The 21,664-nt window shown below is 43.8% G+C and overlaps 1 protein-coding gene across 1 annotated transcript in view; it reads right to left on the reverse strand.

Moving 5' to 3' along the window:
• ABHD16A (abhydrolase domain containing 16A, phospholipase) overlaps positions 1-21,664 on the reverse strand; it is a 527,648-nt gene that overhangs the window by 432,393 nt on the left and 73,591 nt on the right. Inside the window, exons 2-3 of the mRNA XM_044083280.1 lie at positions 18,245-18,304; positions 7,946-8,012 (exon numbers count right to left, since the gene is read on the reverse strand). Coding sequence (XP_043939215.1) covers positions 7,946-8,012; positions 18,245-18,304 — 127 coding nt within the window. The remainder of the gene's footprint in view (positions 1-7,945; positions 8,013-18,244; positions 18,305-21,664) is intronic.

A 21,664-nucleotide genomic window follows, 5' to 3' on the forward strand; every position in this document is an offset into this window, starting at 1 on the left:
TCAAGCAAGAATGAAGGCGAGATTGACAACTTAACATCACTACATATAACAGTACGAATATATAATTATTAACATATACCACAGAGGAGTGGAAAAGTGACAAAAAAAAATTCTAAGGAATATCAAAAAGTTTTCCACTTAGCTGAGAGCTCGGCTGAAATGCGGCTTTACGGCTACGTGGCAAACAAGATCTGGGGTAACGGTGAGAAGGGCATTGTGGGTAGAAGCTTAGCTTGAGAGTTTTTGGCTGGTGCAAGCTTGGCATTAAGCAGACTTGGTTCTGAGGGCTCGGAACCAAACCCATCGGTGATGAATGGAAAGAAGATTAACAACATCAGATCATCCGTTACCTCCCTGTGGTTCGGGACATGACTGAAAAATAGAAGTTATGTTCTTACCATAACGTTCCATGTTAGTTGTCTTCTTCTCGCCTTCTTCTTGCTGGATGGGTTCGGAGCCGACCTCGGCTCCGACTCGGCCACTCTAAAAGCTCGAGAGTTGGTTCCACCGGCTCGAGGCTCCCCTTATATCCCACAATGCTAGGCGTGAGTTACCTCAGATCTCGTTTGTAAGCTAGGCCCAGCTTATAATAGTAGCAGAATAACTAGAAACAAAGTCCACCTCTATAAACAAGGGTGACCTACATCCTGATCTAGGAAATATGCACAGCAGAGCATATACCTAAAGTAAAGAGGTGGTAGAAAGAGAGGTCACAATCAAACTCCTCTAGGTCTGTCCAGGCCAGGGGAAGGAGGGTGGGACGCAAGAAGAAGGCGAGAAGAAGACAACTAACATGGAACGTTATGGTAAGAACATAACTTCTATATGTTAAGTTGTCTATCTCGCCTTCATTCTTGCTGGATGGGACCGCGTCCCTAGCACCTTGTCCCGGGTGGCCTAACGGAACAGACTCTTGAGAACAGTGGAACCAAAGTTAGCTCTATGCCTAGAAGCTAAATCCAACTTATAATGAGAAATGAAAGTGTGAGGAGTAGCCCAAGTAGCCGCTGCACAAATGGTGTCAATAGGCAGTCTGTCTTGGAAGGCTATAGAAGTAGCCAAAGCTCTGGTGGAATGGGCTTTAGGTTTGTTAGGCAGCTTTTGGTGTCTAATTTCATAAATAAAGGAAATCAGAGATGTTAGCCATCTAGATAATGATACCTTTGAAACTGAAAGTCCCTTTCTGCCTTCTGCATAAGAGACAAACAACTGGTCAGATTTTCTGAACTGTTTGGTTCTATCCAAATAGTACCTTAATTGACGATGAACATCTAGCCAATGCAATTTTTGTTCAGACCTGTTAGAATATTCTGGAAAAAACACAGGAGGTCAATGCTTTGATTTAGGTTAGACGGAAGCTATCTTAGGCAAAAGGACGGTTGGATCGTAAGGATACCCTGTCCTTGTGGAACAATAGATAAGGAGGTCGACAGCTGAGTGCATGAAGTTCTGAAACTCTTCTAGCTGAAGTAATAGCTACCAGAAAGAGACTTCCATGATAGCAATTTTAAAGAACAGAAGGCTGCAGGTTCGAAGGGGAAGAATCAAAGAACTAAGAACTAAATTTAAGTCCCAAGGAGGAGGAGGATTTCTTATAGGAGGTCTGAGTAGAAAACTCCCTTCAAAAAGGCTTTGCAAAGCTTGTGGGACATTATGGCAGACTCTGAAATGCCCACATGAAAGTTAGAAATAGCTGCCAATTGAACTTTAAGAGTAGAAGGAGATGAACCTGCATGGAAGAGTTCAGCTAGAAAGTCAAGGACCATTTGGATGGAGGCAGTGAAAGGATCTATGTCCCTTCCTTGAGCCCAATAGGAAACGTTTCCACTTACTCAAATAAATCTTCGAGTGGAAGATTTATGGGGCTATCAAAATATCTCGAACAGAGTGAGATATTTGAGGAAGCCTGGCTAAGGTTGGAATTGGAGGAACCAAGCAGTGAGGTTCAGAGAGGGAAGGGAGCGATGAAACTGACCCGACTGATGGATCAAAAGATCTGGAACTAGGTCCAGATGCCAAGGTCGCTCAACAGAAAGTGATGTAGAAAGGGGAACCAAACCTGTCGAGGCCAGTAAGGAGCAATGAGGATCAACGAGGCCTTCTGAGCGATAGCTTTCTGTATCACTTGAGAGATAAGTGGGAAGGGAGGAAATGCATACAGAAGTCCCGGGGCCAAACTTGGACTAGAGCGTCTCTGCTGGGCTGGCCTGGTAAAGGGAATAGGGTGAAAAAATCTCTGCACTTGCTGTTTTGGGGAGTAGCAAAAAGGTCGCAGCAAGGCTGACCCCACTTGAGAAAAATTTCTCTCACAACAGAGTCTTTCAGAGACCACTCGTGAGGCATGAGGATAGCTCTGCTCAACTTGTCCGCGATTTGATTGGACTTCCCGGGGATGTGCGTTGCTATCAGAAACCGCTGAGAAGAAATCGCCCATTGCCACAGTCCGAGTGCTTCTCGACACAGGGGGTAGGACCTGGTTCCGCCTTGTTTGTTGATATACCACACTACAGACATATTGTCCGTCTGGATTGCTATCGTTCCCAAGGGAAGAGAGTCTTGAAGGGCTTGCAACGCTAAAAGCACTGCTCTCATCTCTAGAACATTTATGTGCAAGTGGCATTCATCTGGTTGCCATGTGCCCTGGACAGTTCTGCCCTGATAATGCCCCCCCCACCCGATCAGGGAGGCGTCCGTTGTCAGAGTAGCAACCGGGGGGGGAAGGAACAAAGGGTCTTCCCAAGAAGAGCTGAGGGGAAGACATCCACCACAGAAGATGATTCCTGCATGTTTGCGTAATCATAATGGTGTGGGACATCGGAAGTTGCTGGTATGACCATTGTGTGAAGAGCATCCATTGAAGGATTCTCATGTGGAATCTGGCTAATGGAAGCAGAGGTATGGCAGCCGCCATAATCCCCAATACTTTCAGAACTAACCTGGCTTTGACTCTGTTGCTGCTGAAGAGGAGAGACCAGTTTGTGTATGTCTGTTATTCTTTGATCTGTTAACCTCACAGACATGTTGACTGTGTCTAGAATTGCGCCTATGAAGGTAATAACACGACAAGGCGACAAAACAGACTTTTCGCAATTTATTGAAATGCCTAAGTTTTGACAAATGCGAAAGGTGTAGTCCCTGGCCCTTAGAAGAAGATGCTTGGTGGGAGCTGTGAGGAGCCAGTCGTCCAAATATGGAAACACCTGGAATCCCTGACGTCTCAGGTGAGAGGCTACCACTGCCATGCATTTGGTAAACACCCGGGGGCAGTGGTGAGTCCAAAGGGCAGGGCTCTGAATTGAAAATGACTGGTTCCCAGCCTGAAGCGGAGAAATCTTCTGGAGCGTCTGTTCATTTTATATGATAGTACGCATCCTGAAGGTCTATAGAGCACATCCAGTTTTTCTTCCCAATAGGGGAAGGATGGACTGTAGCGTGACCATCGAAATCGTGTTTTCTTGACTGACTTGTTCAAGATACTGAGATCCAAAATTGGTCTCCAGTCCCTGTTTTTGGAACTAAAAGAACCTGGAGTAGATTCCGGATCCTTGCTGGTCTGCTGGAACTGGCTGAATTGCTCTTTTTGCAAGCAGCTTTGAAATTTCCAAAGCTGCAAGATCCCTTTGAGCGGGTGGAACATCTGGAAGGGATTTTTTTGATCGGTTTGGAATGCAAACGAAGGGAATGGAATAGCCTTCGGAAATGATGGACTGTACCCACTTGTCTCGAGTTAGGGATAGCCAGGCTTCTGGGTACAGTGACAATCTTCCCCCGACTGCCTCCGAAGGTGGACAGTCGGGCAACACCTCAGGGATGTTGAAAGGGCTTATCGGAGAAAGTTTCTCGATTGCCCTGGTTCTGCGGACCCCTCCTGCCTCTAGGGCGACGTCTACCATTGTTGTTCCCCCATCTGCCTCTGGCGGGGAACCGACTCTGTGCGTCAGGCGAAGTCCCTTGAGATTGCGTGCGGAACCACATTTTCCCACTTTTCTGGCCTTTGGGGTAAGGCCTAGAAGGAGTAGAAAAACGGACTCCGACGGCAGAAAGAGTCTTGCCATCCATCTCGCACCTAGTCAAGGTTTCTTTCACTTGAGGACCAAAAAGAGATGATCCATCAAACGGGGAATTAGTGAAAGACGTTTTAAAGGGGTCTGCAAAGTTGCATAGCCGCATCCAGGCATGCCTGCGTAAGGCTACACCTGTCCCTGTGGCCCTGCTCGCTCCATCAGCCGCATACGAAAGGAGGCGCATGGAGGAGTTAGCTATGGAGTTCAGGGTAGCCAGCTGAGTGTTCATCTTGTCCTGAAAACCCACAGCTGTAGGATCCTTCAACATGTCACTCGCTTCTTTGATCAAGTCTCTTTGAAGACGAGTAAAATGGCATAGGTAGTTCAGCGAACGCATTGCAAAGGTCGCTGATGAGAACATCCGCTTCCTGTACCTGTCCATAGACCTAGATTCCTTGTTAGATGGATGGACAGGCACTGAAGGATCAGCTAGTTCCTTCTTAGTGGCAGCAGCAACCACCATAGCATCCACAGAAACTCCCTTGGTCAGAAATTGTTTATCCGCTGGTGCCGTGATAAATTTTGAGGGTCTCCTGGGAGTGGGGTCCACTGAGTCAGGAGCCGTCCATGCCTTTTTTGCTACCACCTGCATGAGGGGGTCAAAGGGGGGAGACACCCAGGAGGTGGAAGGGCGAGAGCCAAACGCCTCAAGGTACACAGATTCATCCTCCGAAGGGTTGAGGGCTGGCCAATTTCCCTCTGCTTGAGGATTTCTAGAATGTCTGCAAATGAGACATCTTCAGAAGGGGAACGGGGGGAACCCTCAGAATCCTCTAAATCTGTGTCAGAGGTGACGGACTCAGGTGAGTCTATGTGTTTCCTCTTACACTTTCTCTTCGAGGGGCTCTTCTGCCAATTCAGGAGAGGCCTCGGAAGAGGATGAGATCCCACAGGGGATTCCTGAGGAGCTGGCTCTCTGCTGTCTGGGATGAGGGAGTGAGTCGACTTGACCTGAGGCACCGAAGAGGGAGGGGCGGACGGAGCCGACTGTGGAGTTGAACCAGGTTCCAACACACTCCGCATGACCTCGAGCACCCCTGTCAGGCAGAGCCAGAGGTCCCGCTCGAAAGCTAAAACCTCCCTCGGCACCGACAGTGATGGCTCGAGGCCGATGTCGAGCCGAACTCACCAGCGCCGAAGCTCCGAGAGGGAGAGCGGGTCGGACAAGGGTCCGATGCCACTCACCCCTCGAGCCGACGAGGGAAGTCGGCGCCGACATTCTTCTAAGGAAGAAATCGGAGCCGACGATGGAGCCGAAGACATTTGTATCGGCTCCGACGCTACCACAGTCTCGGTTCCGAAACGCCCCGGCTCCGAGCTCAACGGAGTCGGAGGAGGAACATAATGAGGGACAGGGTCAGGCATCGACTGATAAGTCGGGCTCTGAAGCATTTGGGCCAGTGCCTCGGACTTAAGAAGTCGACTCACTACCCTCTGAAGGTCATGGTCCGAAAGCCTCGATGACCTAGAGGAGTGAGATCTATGGCTCCGTTCAGACAGCAAGGGAGATGCTGGAGCCGAATGAACGGAGCCAAGGGACGGTGACCTGGACCTCTTTCTAGATGTCGGTTCCGAAGGTCTAGTCGGAACCGACATAGGAATTTCCAATACCTCGGCTCCAGCCGGAGCCGAGGAAACCACAGAAACTGCAGTCTGAGACTCATCGGCTCCAGCCGGAGCAGATGTAGACGGAGGATTCGAAGCTTTAGGCCTCGGCTCAGAAGCTGGAGCCGAGGACCTAGAAGCCTTGGAGGGTTTTCCCAAAGGAACAGTAAGGGAACCCTCAGGCTTAAGTAAACCTCTCAAAATAAGTTTATTTTTTCTTTCCTGCAGGACTCTGGGGCTGAAGCCATGGCATACAGCACAAGAGTCCTGCAGGTGTAAAGGTCCCAGGCAGTAGACACAAGAAGTGTGACCGTCTGTCAGAGACATTTTCTGACAGCACGAGTCACACTTCTTGAAGCCTGAGACCTTTGAGTCTTTAGACATTATTGAAGAAAGTGTAACCACACACACAGTCAAACACACTAATTACACCCTATACAAGTTTAACTCAAAAATTAAAACTCACTATCAAAGTTTTAAATTCCTGAGAAAATCACACACACACACCACTAGGGGATGGAAAGGCCCGAAGGCCCGAGGGAAGAACTTATAAGTTCTTTGTGGAAAAGGGGATAATAGAAGAAAAAAAGGGACAAAATCCACTAAGCTAAGGGAAATAACTGTTAAGAATTAAACTAAAGGGGTTTAAGTAGACTAAAAATTACTCTACAATAACTCACCAAGAAGCCGGTAGAAACCAAACACCTCGATCGCTGTAGCGGCAAACGAGATCTGAGGTAACTCACGCCTAGCATTGTGGGATATAAGGGGAGCCTCGAGCCGGTGGAACCAACTCTCGAGCTTTTAGAGTGGCCGAGTTGGAGCCGAGGTCGGCTCCGAACCCATCCAGCAAGAATGAAGGCGAGATAGACAACTTAACATGGTTTGTCGGACCAATTAACCTACTAAAATGTTAATAAATGTAAAATAATAAATGTGCGCGTGTGCGCACACACACACGCACACACCTGAAGCTTTTTCTTCAATAAGGTAGTACGGCTGCTGCTACAACTGGACTGAAGTCCAACTTTCTTTATCTGGAACAAACTTGCTGGAATGCAGCCAGATGAGGTCTCCTTCTCTGGCTATTTCTGCCTCAGTGCTGTTGTATAGCTAGCCACCTGAAACTGAGCACAATAATGCAGAGATACAGTGCCCCTTTCACAAATTCCCGATGCATGTGAATACACAATGGTTAGGACAAAATTACCAGCCAGGTTTGATGAAAGCATAGCATGCTCGCAAAAAAGAAGACCTTTTCCACAAATAAGATTTCAGAACCTAGGAGGTTCCTGTGCTCAATACTAAACAAGGTTCAACATAAAGTGCAACAGAAACTGGAAGTTTTAGGTTTTGGCGAGAGTCCCTCTAAGTGCTTCCAGTGTTACACCAAAGTATAAAAAAAAAAAAAAAAAGGTAAACAGTTATGGCTCTCTCATATCATCATCCTGTGCATAGGTAACCAGACCTTGGATTCTGCAAATATTGGTGTGCTGTCTGTTTTTTCATAGACAATGTACAGATGCATAAAAACATATTGATCAGTACGTCTTGTATGCCAGTGCCCACTACCCTAATTCAAAGTGAGTGCCAGCTGACATCCTGTGGTCTTGAATGGCATAAAAGTGTGCTTTGTGGCCCCATGGTGAACTAAGGTCTCCTGTGCTTGGGATGTGTGACAGTGATTTGGAGATGGCAAAACTGCACAACTTAGTAAGCAGCATGCAATATCTTACCCCACTTAGTTAATTATTTTATAAAGTCAGAACACGTTTACTACACCAAGCCTTTTCCACAGCACACGATGTTTACGACTATCATCCCAAATCAGGGAAGGACAAAGCCTTGGATCAGAGCAAACATCTGGGAAAGTGGAGTAGGAGTACTAGGCAATAATTTTTAGGTTTGCATGATAGTGTGTGTCAATATTTCTGGAAAACTTCAAAACGTAGTAACAAAATTTAAAAAAATGCTGGAACTTGAGTTGCTCTTTCAGTACTAAACTGGTCACAACAAAAAGCAACATTATATCCTCAAGGCTCAATTACACAAAAATTGCAACTTATGTTCTAGTTCCAGACAGGTAAATGTAGCATTTTGTGCACAGGCTACTATGTCAGATATGGAGTATATTTAGTCACTGATACTACTACATGAATGCTATTAGTGCCATAATCCACACAATCCACCCACCCACACACAGACCTCTGCCTCATTCTTTTAAACATCAATCATCAAGAGAACATATCCAGGATGAAACAAAAGTGATACATTACCTTTCCTGTAGAGGTAGAGAAAAATAAGAGGTGAAGTGTAGTAGGAAAAGGACCACAGCACTGAAGCCTGTAAAGGTAAGAGAACAAAATAAAAATTATATCAAAGTATGACACGATCTTAGGAGAAACCATTTCAAATAGGTTATGATTATGTATTGTTACATCTAACTCCATGGTATGGAAATGTGCAGTGTTTTTCTTAAATGCTCAGAAGAGACTTAACATACCTAAATTCAACACAGAGCCTTCATTAAAATGAAAACAACCAACTATAACCTAAAAAACCGACTGCATATTAATGTTCGAAACAGCTATTCCCAAGCAGAAATGTTACAGTCATTTTATTGATGCACAGTGTAGAGAGCAGTTAGATAAAGTCGTACTGCACTGTTCCAGCACATCATTCCCAACAGCAACAGATTAACAATATTCTGACTAGACTAAGCAAAAGTACAACATACACGAAAGGTAATGGGTGGAAACTTAAAATGACATAATAAGCTTTAGCACCACACTAATGCTTTAAAAATTGATATTCCAAGGTTTTACCGTTAGGCATATGGGATAATGTACATGGTCACATATCATCGCCAACCATTAACAGGAATTAATTTATAACCCACCCCTTCCACTATCTTCCCACCTACTATTACACCTAGGTTGCCTACCTACCAGGAGTATACTTCCCCCATTATGGTCTCTAATACTAAGTCTTCTAAAATACCACTTGTACTCTACACCCTACCTTTACTAATCACCCTTTAGTCTCTCACCATCTACGAAAACCAATCCCATACAGGATTCAACCATCCCAAACACCTTACTACCACCCCAATCCTCTCAAACCTTTCTGCTCACTCATTCATGTCCATTGACGCCAACTCCTTTATCCCTGCTAACACCCGCCCTGTTATACCCAGATATGTTAACACTAAAAACTAAACTACTGCCAAAAACAGATACATTTCTAAAGCTCATAGCTAATTTGCCCCACACCCTTACTATTGATGGGGATAGCCATCACAACCCTGGGCCACCAACCCCAGACAACACTAACTCTAATCATAAAAGCCCAAACAAAAAACAAAGCCTAAATATAGACCCCCCCCAACTCACTATTCACCTGCCACTTAAACATTAGAAGCATCAACAATAAGGTTCACAACCTCCATGCCTTCCTGACAACCTACTCCCCCGACATACTCTGTCTGACCAAAATGAACAGTTGTGTACACTTACCATAAATGTAGATGTTAGAGTGTATGCACTGTTGCAGTCATTACATTTGGGTAATCCTGCTGGCAGGTTGCCCTCAGTTGGCCTGAATTCCAAAGTCCTGGGTCCTGCATCAACTGCTGTGGCCCCTTCCCTGATGTCAGGCCATCAGGGGTATAAAAGATGCTGCCGATGCCATTTTCTTTAGCTTTTCTTGCCCCAGATGTCAGGTGCCCCCTAAAAGGGTAGCCAAAATTTATATATGTAAATACATGCAGCAATATAAACTTTACCTTCATCTACAAGCAATACACCACATAGGTTCCATCAGAAGAAAGGGGGATGGCGGGTGGGTATCCTGGACTGCAACAGTGAATACACTCTAACATCTACATTTATGGTAAGTGCACACAACTGTACTATGTTCTTCGTGTTTCACTGTTGCAGTCATTACATTTGGGTATAGTCCCAAAGCTATGGATGGGAGGCTGGAGCTAAACAGCATTAGGAGCGGCTATGAGGCCCTGCAGAACTGCAGTGGCAAAGCCTGCCCTGGATTTAGAGTAGAGTGGCAGATGATAGTGCTTTGTAAAGGTGTGCACTGAACTCCAAGTAGCAGCCTCTAAAATGTCCTTGGTTGGTACTCCCCTGAGAAAGGCTGTTGAAGTAGCTGCAGCTCTGGCTGAATGTGGCCTAATGCCCTTAGGCACTGGGTTGCCATGGTGTAAGTAGCAGAAACGAATACAGTGGCCTATCCACTTTGAAATGGTCTGCTTTGAGATAGCCTTTCCTTGTGATCCTGCAGCATATGCCACTAGTAATTGCTCTGTCTTTCTGAAAACTTTGGTTCTGTCCAATTACAATCTAAGCGGTCTGTGTACTTCCAAAGAATGCAGAATTCTCTCCCCTTTGTTCTGTGGATTTGGATAAAAAGTTGGCAGATGAATAGTTTGGTTAAGAGCCACACTGGAAACCACCTTAGGTATAAATGTTGCAGTTGTCCTCAGAGAGACCCTGTCTGGATAAAAAGTGATAAAAGGTTCCACAGCCATGAGAGCCTGTAGCTCTGAAACTCGTCTTGCAGAAGTTATTGCTAGGAGCACAGCTGTTTTCCAAGATAAAAACCTTATATCAGCAGTAGCAGCTAGCTTAAAAGGAGGCAGGGTGAGTTTTTCCAAGACATAGTTGAGGTCCCATGCAGGCACTGCTGATCTCCTTGGAGGCTTTAAATTTTTGGCTCCTCCGAGGTACTGTTTTAATAAGGGATGAGAAAAGATTGGTGGCTCTGTATTGTAATGAGCCAAAATGGCAGAGGCATGAATATTAATAGATGAAAAAGATGGGCCTTTGTCCAGCATCTCAGTTAAGTATTGCAAAATCTGAGGATATTTGGCACAGCTGCATCAGTTCCTTGTGCCTGGTTCCAAGGACAGAATCTCTTCCATTTTGCAGCATAAGATTTTCTAGTACTAGGCCTTCTGGCCTCCAAAATGACATCCATCACAGCTTTACTGAGAGGTGTGTTTTGTATGACTACATTATCTGCCATGCTGCCAGGTTTAAAGTCCTGAGTTGGCTGTGCAGGATCTGTTTGTTTTGCTGGGACAGTAGATGAGGTATTTGAGGTAAGGTCCAACCTGGGCATTGAGAGAAGTTCTTTAGGATTGGGTACCAGTACTGGCGGGGCCAGTCTGGGGCAATCAGTATCATTTTTGGTTTCTCCTGTCTGGCCTTTAGGAGTACCTTGGGGAGGAGAGGCAATGGGGGAAAAGGCATATACTGATAGGGCATCCACACTTTCCATGCTTGTTTGTGATAAGTCCTTGTGCAGAATCATTTTAGTTGGTAGTTGTGAGGGGAGGCAAATAGATCTATGTCCGGGCATCCCCATTTCCTTGTTATCATGCTAAAGACTTGTGGATCCAGCTGCCACTCATGGGGATCCATGAGGTTTCTGCTTAGTTCATCTGCCAGAGTATTTTTCCTTCCTGGCAGGAATTGTGCCTGTAGATGTACTTGGTAAGTTAATGCTATGTCCCACAAAGTCATGGCTAGTCTGCAAAGGAGGTAAGAATGTGTGCCCCCCTGCTTGTTTATATACCACATGACCGTGGTGTTGTCTGTCTTTATCAGTAGTTGTCCTGGATGGAGTAGGTCCTTGCTAGCAGTTCAGAATGCCCTGACAGCCTTCATCTTTTTTTGATTGATATGTAGATGCATTTGGGTTGAGGACCATGTGCCCTGAATGCATCTTCCTGCCATGTGGGCCCCCCAGGCATAATCTGATGCATCCGTTGTTAGTATCTGCTTGGCTGGGGGTAATGTGAATGGTTGTCCCTTGTTTTGGTGACAAGCCTTTGCCCATCATCAAACCTCCTGTTGTAGGCAAGGAATGAGAGCATTCATTGTTTCCAGGTTGTGGCAATGTTTGAGTCCAAACACTTTTTAGGTACCATTGAAGTTTCCTCATATGCAGTCTTGCATATGGAATTAGTAGGATGCAGGATGCCATGAAGCCCAAAGCATGCAGAATCTTTCTTGCAGATAACTGGGCCTTTGTTGTAGGCAGGGAATGAGAGCATTTATTGTTTCCAGGTTGTGGCAATGTTGAGTCCAAGCACTTTTTAGGTACCATTGATGTTTCCTCATATGCAGTCTTGCATATGGAATTAGTAGGATGCAGGATGCCATGAAGCCCAAAGCATGCAGAATCTTTCTTGCAGATAACTGGGCCTTTGTTGTAGGCAGGGAATGAGAGCATTTATTGTTTCCAGGTTGTGGCAATGTTGAGTCCAAGCACTTTTTAGGTACCATTGAAGTTTCCTCATATGCAGTCTTGCATATGGAATTAGTAGGATGCAGGATGCCATGAAGCCCAAAGCCTGCAGATCTTTCTTGCAGATAACTGGGCCTTCGTTGCCAACATTTTGAAATAGGTAGTCAGTTGCCTTTGTCTGGCGTGAGATAAGCCATCTGGGCAGTTGTATTTAAGCTTGCACCCAGGAATATTATCTCTTGAGAGGATACTAGTTTTGATTTCTTTTAGTTGACTGTGTACCCTAGGCATGTTAGAAGTCTTTTCACAAATGCCAGATGCTGTAAAAGAATGTCCTTGTTCTCTGCTTGAATTAGACAGTCGTCCAAGTAGGGATATATTTGTATTCCTTTTTGTCTGCAGAATGCAATTACTGGTGACAGGCACTTTGTAAAGACCCTGGGCACAGTAGATAAGCCAAATGGCGGTGCAGAGAATTGGTAATGCATTGGAGCCAGCCTTGAATCTGAGGTATATTCTGCATAATTGTCTGACTGGGGCATGCAGGTATGCCTCTTTTAGGTTTAGAGTCACCAGCCAAGCGTTCTTGCCCAGCATGGGCAGAAGCTGCTGCAAAGTCATCATCTTGAACTTTGGTATATCCAGGAATGTGTTTAGAATAGATAGGTCCAGTATTGGTCTCCAGGTCTTGTCCTTTCTGGGTACTAGGAACAGTCTCGAGTAAAATCCTTGTCCCTGCTCTTGCTCTGGTACTTGTTGAATGGCCCCCCATGTCCATGAGGGATGAGACTTGTTTTTGTGCCTCTGCCCATTGATTTCTTTGGCAGATCTGGCCAGCCGTTTGCCTTTGGCAGGGTATGAAAATGGAACTTGTACTCTTGTGACACGATATTTAGAACCCACTTGTCCACGGTTATAATGTGCCAGTTTTGAGAAAAAAGTGCTAATTTTCCCCCTAAGGGTGTTGCTAGGAGATAAATGCTTGGTGCAGGCAGGGGGAAGTCATTGGGACTGTTTCCTGTATGGTTGTGATTTGTCTTCTCCAACTTTGGAGGTAGAAGCACCCCATTGCTTTGACCTGTAGGAACATTGCGCCTGGGATCTGCCTCTAGGGTGTCTGGATCTGCCCCTTTGTGGTCTGTCTGATACAGGAAAGGACCAATTCTTTGTAGGCCAGTGTCTACTAAACCTAGGTGGCTGTACTTGTAAAAAATATTTGACAGTTTGCATAGATGTAGCTTTGTCCTCCATTTTCTTTAACACCTTCTCTGCCTTAACACCAAATAAAGTATCATGCTGTAAAGGTGCATCTAATAATTTAACTTTCACATGATCAGGCAGACTTTGTTCCTTTAACCAAGCATGCCTCCTAATTACAGAACCCATAAATGAGGCCCTGCAGGAGGCCTCCAAAGAATCAAAACCACATTGCAAAGTATGCTTTCCAACTTGTTCAGCTGCATGCAATAAATCCTGCATTTCCTTGTTTTCTGCACATTCAGAGTTTCATAACATTTTCTGTTTAAGCAATGCCATGACATGTTGCTGATATTTGAGCATATGAAACTGACAGTTTAAGGCCCTTATAGCCAATGTAGCAGATGTGTAAACCTTTTTTTCCCCCCATCTATCCACTGCCCTAGAATCTCTGTCAGAGGGGGTAGGGTTTTTTGCAGCGGAAGTCTTAACTCCTATGGGACCCTGTGAAATAGTTTCTGGGTCTGCAGCAGGATTTTTAAAAAGGAATTTATGAGAGTCAGGAACCCTGTAATATGGAGCTGGAGGTAAGAAGTCAGGGGTAAGACTAGACTCTGAAAACACATAATCTACAATATCTAACACAGGTGGTATGGCTAATGGCCTGTGTTGAGGAAGTAAAAGGAAATCCCTGAGCCTCTTTTTAGATTCTGAAAAATCTTGGCTCTCCCAGTGGAAATGCTCCCTCATGGTATGCAAGGTTTCCCCAAAAGAATAGTCCTCTGGAGGAGAAGCTCAAGGTATAGATTCTTCAGCATCAGAATCCTCATGGGCGGAGAATATTCCTGGTTAGAAGAGGAATCAGAAGAAATAGAAACCTGATCTGAAGATTCATAGCCAGTCTCTTGCCTAGGCCTCTTATCAGGAGGGGGATGGGAACCTCTGATCAATGCAATTAAGTCTTCGGCCATTTCGAGCATCTGTTTTTTGGGCATAGAGGCCTGTTCACATGGCTCTTGAGTTTGTTTCTTTGCTTTAGAAGGTGCTGTAGTCTTTGCCTTTGAAGCTGAGGTTGTCTTAATGTAAAGATGTTTAGGTCTGAATACACCCTCAGAAGCCAGTGCCTGCTCAGCGGCTCCAGACCCATCTGAAGGAATAGTATCCGAGGCTCCAATACCTTGAGTTTTTAGCGGCATGGCCGACTCCACATGGGTGTCGGTAGCGGGCTGCGACTCTAAAGTAGCGGGCGTCAGGAGCTGCAAAAGCGCCTAACTGAGAACCGGCGACCGTTTAGGAGAAGATTCATCGGTTTTGGGCCTCAGTTGTCTATGTCTCTCCTTTTCTTTGCGTTTTTTGTGAACTCCAGTAGTCGGATGGCTATCAGACAACATTTCTGGATAATTAAACCGGCGTCCAAAATAGTTTAAAGCAAAATCATACCGACGCTTAATAGTGCATTGGTTAGATCTAACACAAAACCGACAACCAGCAACTTTGTGATCAGGGCCTACGCAAGGAATACAATAAGAATGAAAGTCCTTATGAGGTATTTGCTTTCCAAAAAAAATACAATTATTAACTTTTTCTGGAGCAAGAAAAAAGTTTCCCCAATGGGGTACTTAGCTTTACTGAAGACTTCGGATCGGAAACACGAAAATCTCAGGAGTCGGCCGACCGACACTTATGAACTGCTTCTGCTTCAGGCACCGCGCGGCAAGAAAGACTAAACAAAATGGCATCGGCAGCATCTCTTATACCCCTGACAACCTGACGTCAGGGAAGGGGCGACAGCAGCCGATGCAGGACCCAGGACTTTGGAATTCAGGCCGACTGTGGGCATGTAATGACTGCAACAGTGAAACCAACTACGCCAGATAATGAAATTCTACCTCCAGGGTATAATATACTCAGGCTAGATCGTACTACCAGGAAAAGTGGGAGGGGTTGCTGTTCTCTATAAAACAACCCTAAATGTTACTCTAGACAACCTATAAAACAACCCTAAATGTTACTCTAGACAACCTTCAACCACCTATATTTAACAAAGTAGAAATTATGATTTCCAGACTACAAATAAATAAAAACAAATGTATAAATATAGTGTGCGTCTATATTCCCCCAGGTAATAACTCGGGGACCCTAGAAGACATCCTCTTCTGGCTATCCAATGCCTACCACCAAGAGACCATTGTTCTAGGGGACCTCAATATAGATTGGAATTCCTGCACTGCAGAGACCCCAACCACCCACGTAAACCTACATGGTTTTACACAAACTATAACCTATCCTACTAGGATCAGCAAGCCTAGCAATAAATTATCCTAGACTGGATACTAATTAATCACACCACATGTACAAATCAGGTACTCTTCCCTGAAGATCTAAGTAATCATTGCTTAACATACTATTAGGCATAAAGCTGAATGTCCACATCTACCCACCTATAAAACAATAAGAAATAACAAAAACTTCAACTTTAATAAATTCTTAGAAGAACATAAATTATGCAATTGGTCAATTCTAAAACAACTACCACTAGATGAGGCAGTAACACACTAACACATTCCTGGCCATCCTTGACAACCATGCACCTGCACGGTCTATTAGAATTAAAACAAAAGTTGCCCCTGGCTCATGAAAAAAAACAAACTAAAGATCATCCAAAGAAATAATGCCTGAACACCTGGCATTCCTCTAAAGCCTCACAAGATCAACTCGAATTTCAACAATATAGGAATGATACAAAAAAAATTCAAATTACTAGACAAAAAAAAAAAACAAATATCGCCAGAGTCCATTGCCAACACCTTCAACAGTTTCTTTACAGAAACCATCCAGGACCTTGCTAGCAAACTTAAACCCATTTGTCCTAATGCCGAAACCCCTAAACCCAATGACTTTCTCTCCTTCAGCTTCCAAACAATTCCAACTTCACTCATTAATTAAAAAACTTAAACCAACCATCCTTTCAACTGACCTCCTCCCTACAGACTACCTGCAAAAAAGCTGCTGATGTTATAGCATTCCCTGTCTCTATTTTGATAAACAGAACCATAACTGAAGCCTCTATCCCCTCTATCTGGAAAATATCACGTCATACCACTCCACAAAGGAGGCAGCTCCACCGAGCTGTCAAATTATACACCTTTCCCCTCTGGCTAAAATTATGGAAAAGTGTATCCATAAACAACTCTTACACTACCTTATTCAGCATAATCTTCTGGTCAACTCCCAGCATGGATTTAGACCACAGTATAGTACCACCACAGCCCTCCTCTCCTTTTCTAATGTCATAAATTCCAACCGTAACAACAACAAACCATCTTCTGCCCTGTTTCTCGATCACTCCAAGGCCTTCAACATGGTTAACCACCAACTGCTCTTACTTACCCTAAAGAAAATATTCCTAAACAACCATGCCATACAATGGTTTCAATCTTATCTTCATGGAAGACAGCAGGCTGTCCTTTGGCAGGACAAACTCTACACCCTTCTCCCTGTTACCCTTGGGGTCCCTCAAGGTTCTAGATTAGGTCCCCATCTTTTCTCCCTCTATCAATGACCTCCACACTGTAATCCCAGATGCAACCTGTATACAATATGACGATGACTACACCCTGATTTGCTCAGCCCTTACCCATACAGATCTCCTTAGTTTAACCCAGAAAACCTTTAATACGGAGGAAAACTGGATCTCTAATCAACAGCTGATATTAAACCCCAATAAAACAAAGCTATTGCTCTTCTCTCCTCTCAACCTTCACTTACTATAACATCTAACAATGGGACCATAATCTCACCAGATATGTATACCAAACTCCTGGGTGTTAGAATAGAAAACAACCTCAAATATGATATGCATATAAACCAAACTATTAAAACTGTTAATATAAAAAAACTTGGCTCCCTATACAAAAACAAACATTTTCTCACACCTCTAGCTAGGACTGCCACTGCCCATACCCATCTGCTTTAAACTCTACTGTATGCCTCGCCAATAATCACTAACTTGAACAAAACTGATCTCAGCAAACTCTCGAGCTGCTACAATTGCCAGATTTGCCACAGGAACTCCCTACAGGACACACCATTGTCAAAACCTAAACCTCTTAGGATGGCTAGAACTCCCCAGGCTAATTCAATATACTTACTGTAACATTCAAGGTTATTAACTATCCAGAAAAACTCCTCCCTTAAAAACATTATCCAGCCCTACAAAAACGCTAGGCCACTTAGTTCCACTATAAAACTTTAGTTCAATCTGTCAAAGCTAACAACCTATCTGGAGAATCTTTGTTTGCAAATTCAGTAGGCAAAACCTGGAATTTGCTCCCATCTGCCCTTACTCTGAACCCATCTCTTAATCAGTTCGAAGAAATAACCCTGACTAAAGCCTAATCTACTTCCATACCCCTGCAATTTTATATTCACAGCGACTTACCTCTTACACTAAAAGGGTTGAAAAGAGAAACTGTAACATCTCTGCAGATACTCTGTATATAGCTGCACCTATAGGTTTGATAAGAGAAATTAACATATTTGTATATATTTCTGAATATAAACTGTATTCTTCATAAGCTTGAAATGTGAGACTGTAACTTGTATGTTAATACATGTTTGCGCATATACTGTAACTTGCTTGTCTTTATCAGTTTGTACGTTTGGAGCTTTTCTCCCCGGACATCTGCTGAAAATGGACATGTATCCAGATGGACTATCCCGGTCAACAAATGTAAAATAAATAAAATAGTGACTGTGAAAAAGGTATGTTGATCTTTAAAGCTCCAATCTGGATGGGTGACAGAGCTTCCTGTTAAAGTCAGTTTTCTCCCATTATGCCTTTTACTTGCACCAGCTTGCCTTTCCATCTCCCACCACCAAGCATATCACAGTATTCTGCCACTTTGGTCCTGTACAAAACCTCTATTGTTGTGTCCATGTCTTTACCACATTCCTCAATTTGACTACATTAAAAGGAAGCTTCCAATATGATTCTCTTTCCCCTCCCACTATTACAGCTGCCCACCATCTAACTTACTCAACCAAGTACACCAGCTGCAATGTTCTCCAACATGTCTATTCTTTTAAATACACCTCTTTTCCAAACTTACCAAGCCAAGTATGGTGTCCGCATGCCTCTCCAGGCCATTGGGTTGGTACTGTAGTCCTTGCTGAAAAACAGAAAATAAAAGAGGACAGCGTTACAGTGGTGCTTGTAAAGTAAACAAAGCAAAAACTGGATTGCTGAACATGCCAAAGTCCCAAAATATTACTGCCATCCAACTAATTCAAAAAGGTCTTGAAATGTGAAACTAGTGTTTTTTTTTTATTATTAAAAAAGGCAACTTAAGTATCAAAGCCAAGCTAAAACTGAACACACAACTGGTGGAAATTATGTACAATTTGTCACAGTCTAACATTTCAAACAAAACGGGGCAGTCTAGTTCTACTTCATCAAAATAAAAAAACATTTACAAAAGATAAATAATGTGAACAAAATCACTGGATTTGCACATCACATAACCAAACCCATGCACTCAAAGGGTCAACAGACAGGGAAGGTGAAACAAACATTCCACAAGAGATTCTCCACTGATCTTCTCATTTACCAAACACAACACAACAATATGGAATTTATGATAATACCTTTCAATGCACTAGAGCTGGCTTGCAGCTCTACTCTGTGAGAACAAGAGTCTGGGTATGGTGACAGACATGAGCTAGACAGCCAAAAATTGAAAGTTTCTACATCAAGAGTCCATATCTTTTTGTGCGTGTGTATATTTATATATATATATATATATATATATATATATATATATATATATATATATATATACACACACACACACACACACACACACACACACACACACACACACACACACACACACACACACACACACATTTTATGAACACACACCTTGTTTTTTGATGGCTAGCATTGCAACCAGAAACCTATTTCACTACTTACATACACTTCTTTTTTACATTCACTTACTAGACAGATCTGCTAGACAGAAATAGTTCTTTGCAGGGGCAATACAGGAGCAGTGTTCAAATACAACAGACTCCCTCTTATCCAGACTCTCTTTAAATGGCCAAATTTCTGCCGTAGTCCTAGCAAAAGACAACAGAGAGCAACAACATTTTGCCTCCTCTAGGCTAAATAGTGACAGAAATTTGTGTTTTACACTTAGTATGCATGTTTCTAATGAATATGAACACAACTCGTGTTATTTTAGCGGATTCATAACCTATAAATAATATTTTGTATGGATTTTCTGATTAACTGGCCATTTGTTTATCCAGCCTAAGGTCAGGTCCCAATGAGACTGGATAAGACAGTCTACTGTAATTTGATAAGTTACACAAGTGGAAATTCAGAGAATAAAAACCGTGACTAAAGAATAAAGGTAGTTGTCTACTCAGCTTTAACTGGAGCTAAACTGCTGGAACGATATCAGCTTCCAAGTGTAAAATTACAAAGCAAAATTCTGCCATATGTGCAAGACAGAGAGCAGATGTTTCCGTTAAAAGAGCCCGTGCTTCTCTTACTTTCATATGGGTTTTGCTCCAATGGCAATACAAGCTATTGTTCATTACACAATGTGAAAAGTGGCACCACATGATACATGACTGCAGAGTTATGCAACCCAAGAGATGAAAGCATTGGTTGTCTTGCTACTACTGGAAATGGAGAAACAAAGCTGTCAGCTTAAGACTCGGAAAGTCTGAATGTATCATGCTGGTCAGGCAAGACAAGAGATCTGGAGCTGGGCCCAGAAATCAAATGAGGCCACAGGAACAAGAACAGAAACTAAATCTGCTGAGGCCAGAAGGGTGCAATGAGAATGACTTTGCTCATCAACCTAGCATATGTCTGAAGGAACTTTGGAATCAGAGAGGTCAGGTCAGAGTATATGCATAAAGTAGATCGGGGAGCCAATTGTGGAGTACAGCATCTCTCGGTGATTCCTCCTGTGGGGGGGGGATTAGGGCAAAGTAGCTGTTGCACTTGTTCAGGGGAGATGCAAAGAGATCGCAGCAAGGCTGGCCCCCACTTGTGGAAAATCAATTCCGCTACCTTCTGGTTGATGGACCATTCGTGAGGTAGCAGAATACACCTGCTCAATTTGTCTGCCAGTATGTTGGATTTTCCTGGAATGTGCATTGCTAAGAGAAAGCGGTTGGAAGATATTGCCCATTGCCACACACTTGGTGCTTCTCAATATAAGGGGTATGACCTGGTCCCTCCTTGTTTTCTGATGTACCAAACCACTGACATGTTGCCCATTTGAATCGCTAAAAGCACTGCTCTCAACTCCAGGACACTGATATGCCATGACTGTCGGTCTCAGGTAATGCCTCCCCACAGCAGAAAAGCATCCGTGGTCACTATGGCCTTGGACTGAGAGGGGACAAATAAACGGCACAGTACAACTTGCTCTGGCTGGATCCACCACATCAGATCCTTCCTGTACGTGGTGGTGATTCATATTTGAGTGGACAAAGGGAACTCAATATCTACCATTGAGATGCCAACATCCACTGAACAACACATTAAATCTGGCCAAAGGAACTAAAGGTTACTGCTGCCGCCATTGATCCCAATGCTTAAAGAATGAGGCAAGCAGAGACACTGGTACTGCAAATTATCTTTTTTTTTTTTACTTGATATCGTAAAGCTTGAACTCTAGCAAAAGGAAGGGAAGCTATTGTTGATTTTGTGTCTAGTAGTGTACCTATGAATTCTAGGATTTGACTTAGTTCTACATGAGATTTTTCATAATTTATGGTTATTCCTAGCAGTGCACAAGTCTGGAAAACAACTTCTCTTGCCCTAATAAGCTGATGCCTGGTTGGGGGGGGGGGGGGGTGAGCCAGTCATCTAAAGTATGGAAACACCCGGAATCCCTGCAGTCTCAAGTGAGCTGCTACTACTGCCATGCATTTGAACACCCTGGGGGCTGTGGAGAGACCAAAGAGCAGCACTCTGAATTGGTAATGACTGGTTTCCAGCTGAAAGCGTTAGAATTTCCTGGATCATCTGTTCATCTTTATATGATAGTATGTATCCTGGAGATCTATTGAGCACATCCAGTTGTCCTTTTCCAAAACTGAAAGAATACATTGAACCGTGACCATCCAGAAATTGGTCTTTTGAACAGATTTGTTTAGGATGTCGAGATCCAGAATTGGTCTTAAGTTCCCTGTTATGAAAAAGAATCTTGAGTAAGTTCTGGAACCTTTCTGGTCTGGGGAACCTCTTGGACGACTCTTTTGTATTTGAATTGCTGCTCATTCCCTCTGACTGGGTGGAACATCGGGGAGTCTTCTGGAATTGACAGAAGGAAGGAAAAATGGTACTATATAACCTCTGGATATGATCCTCTGCATCCAAGTATCATTTGTGTTTTCTAGCCAAGATCTCTGGTGTAGAGATAAACGACCCCTGATTGCTTCCAGATTGGGATAATTGGACCTCCTCTCAGGAGCGCTGGAAGGATTTGACAAAGAAATTCTCTGGA

This window comes from Protopterus annectens, chromosome 9.part0, assembly GCF_019279795.1.
Source record: "Protopterus annectens isolate FY-2018-M chromosome 9.part0, PAN1.0, whole genome shotgun sequence".
Classification (NCBI taxonomy): Eukaryota; Metazoa; Chordata; order Ceratodontiformes; family Protopteridae; genus Protopterus; species Protopterus annectens.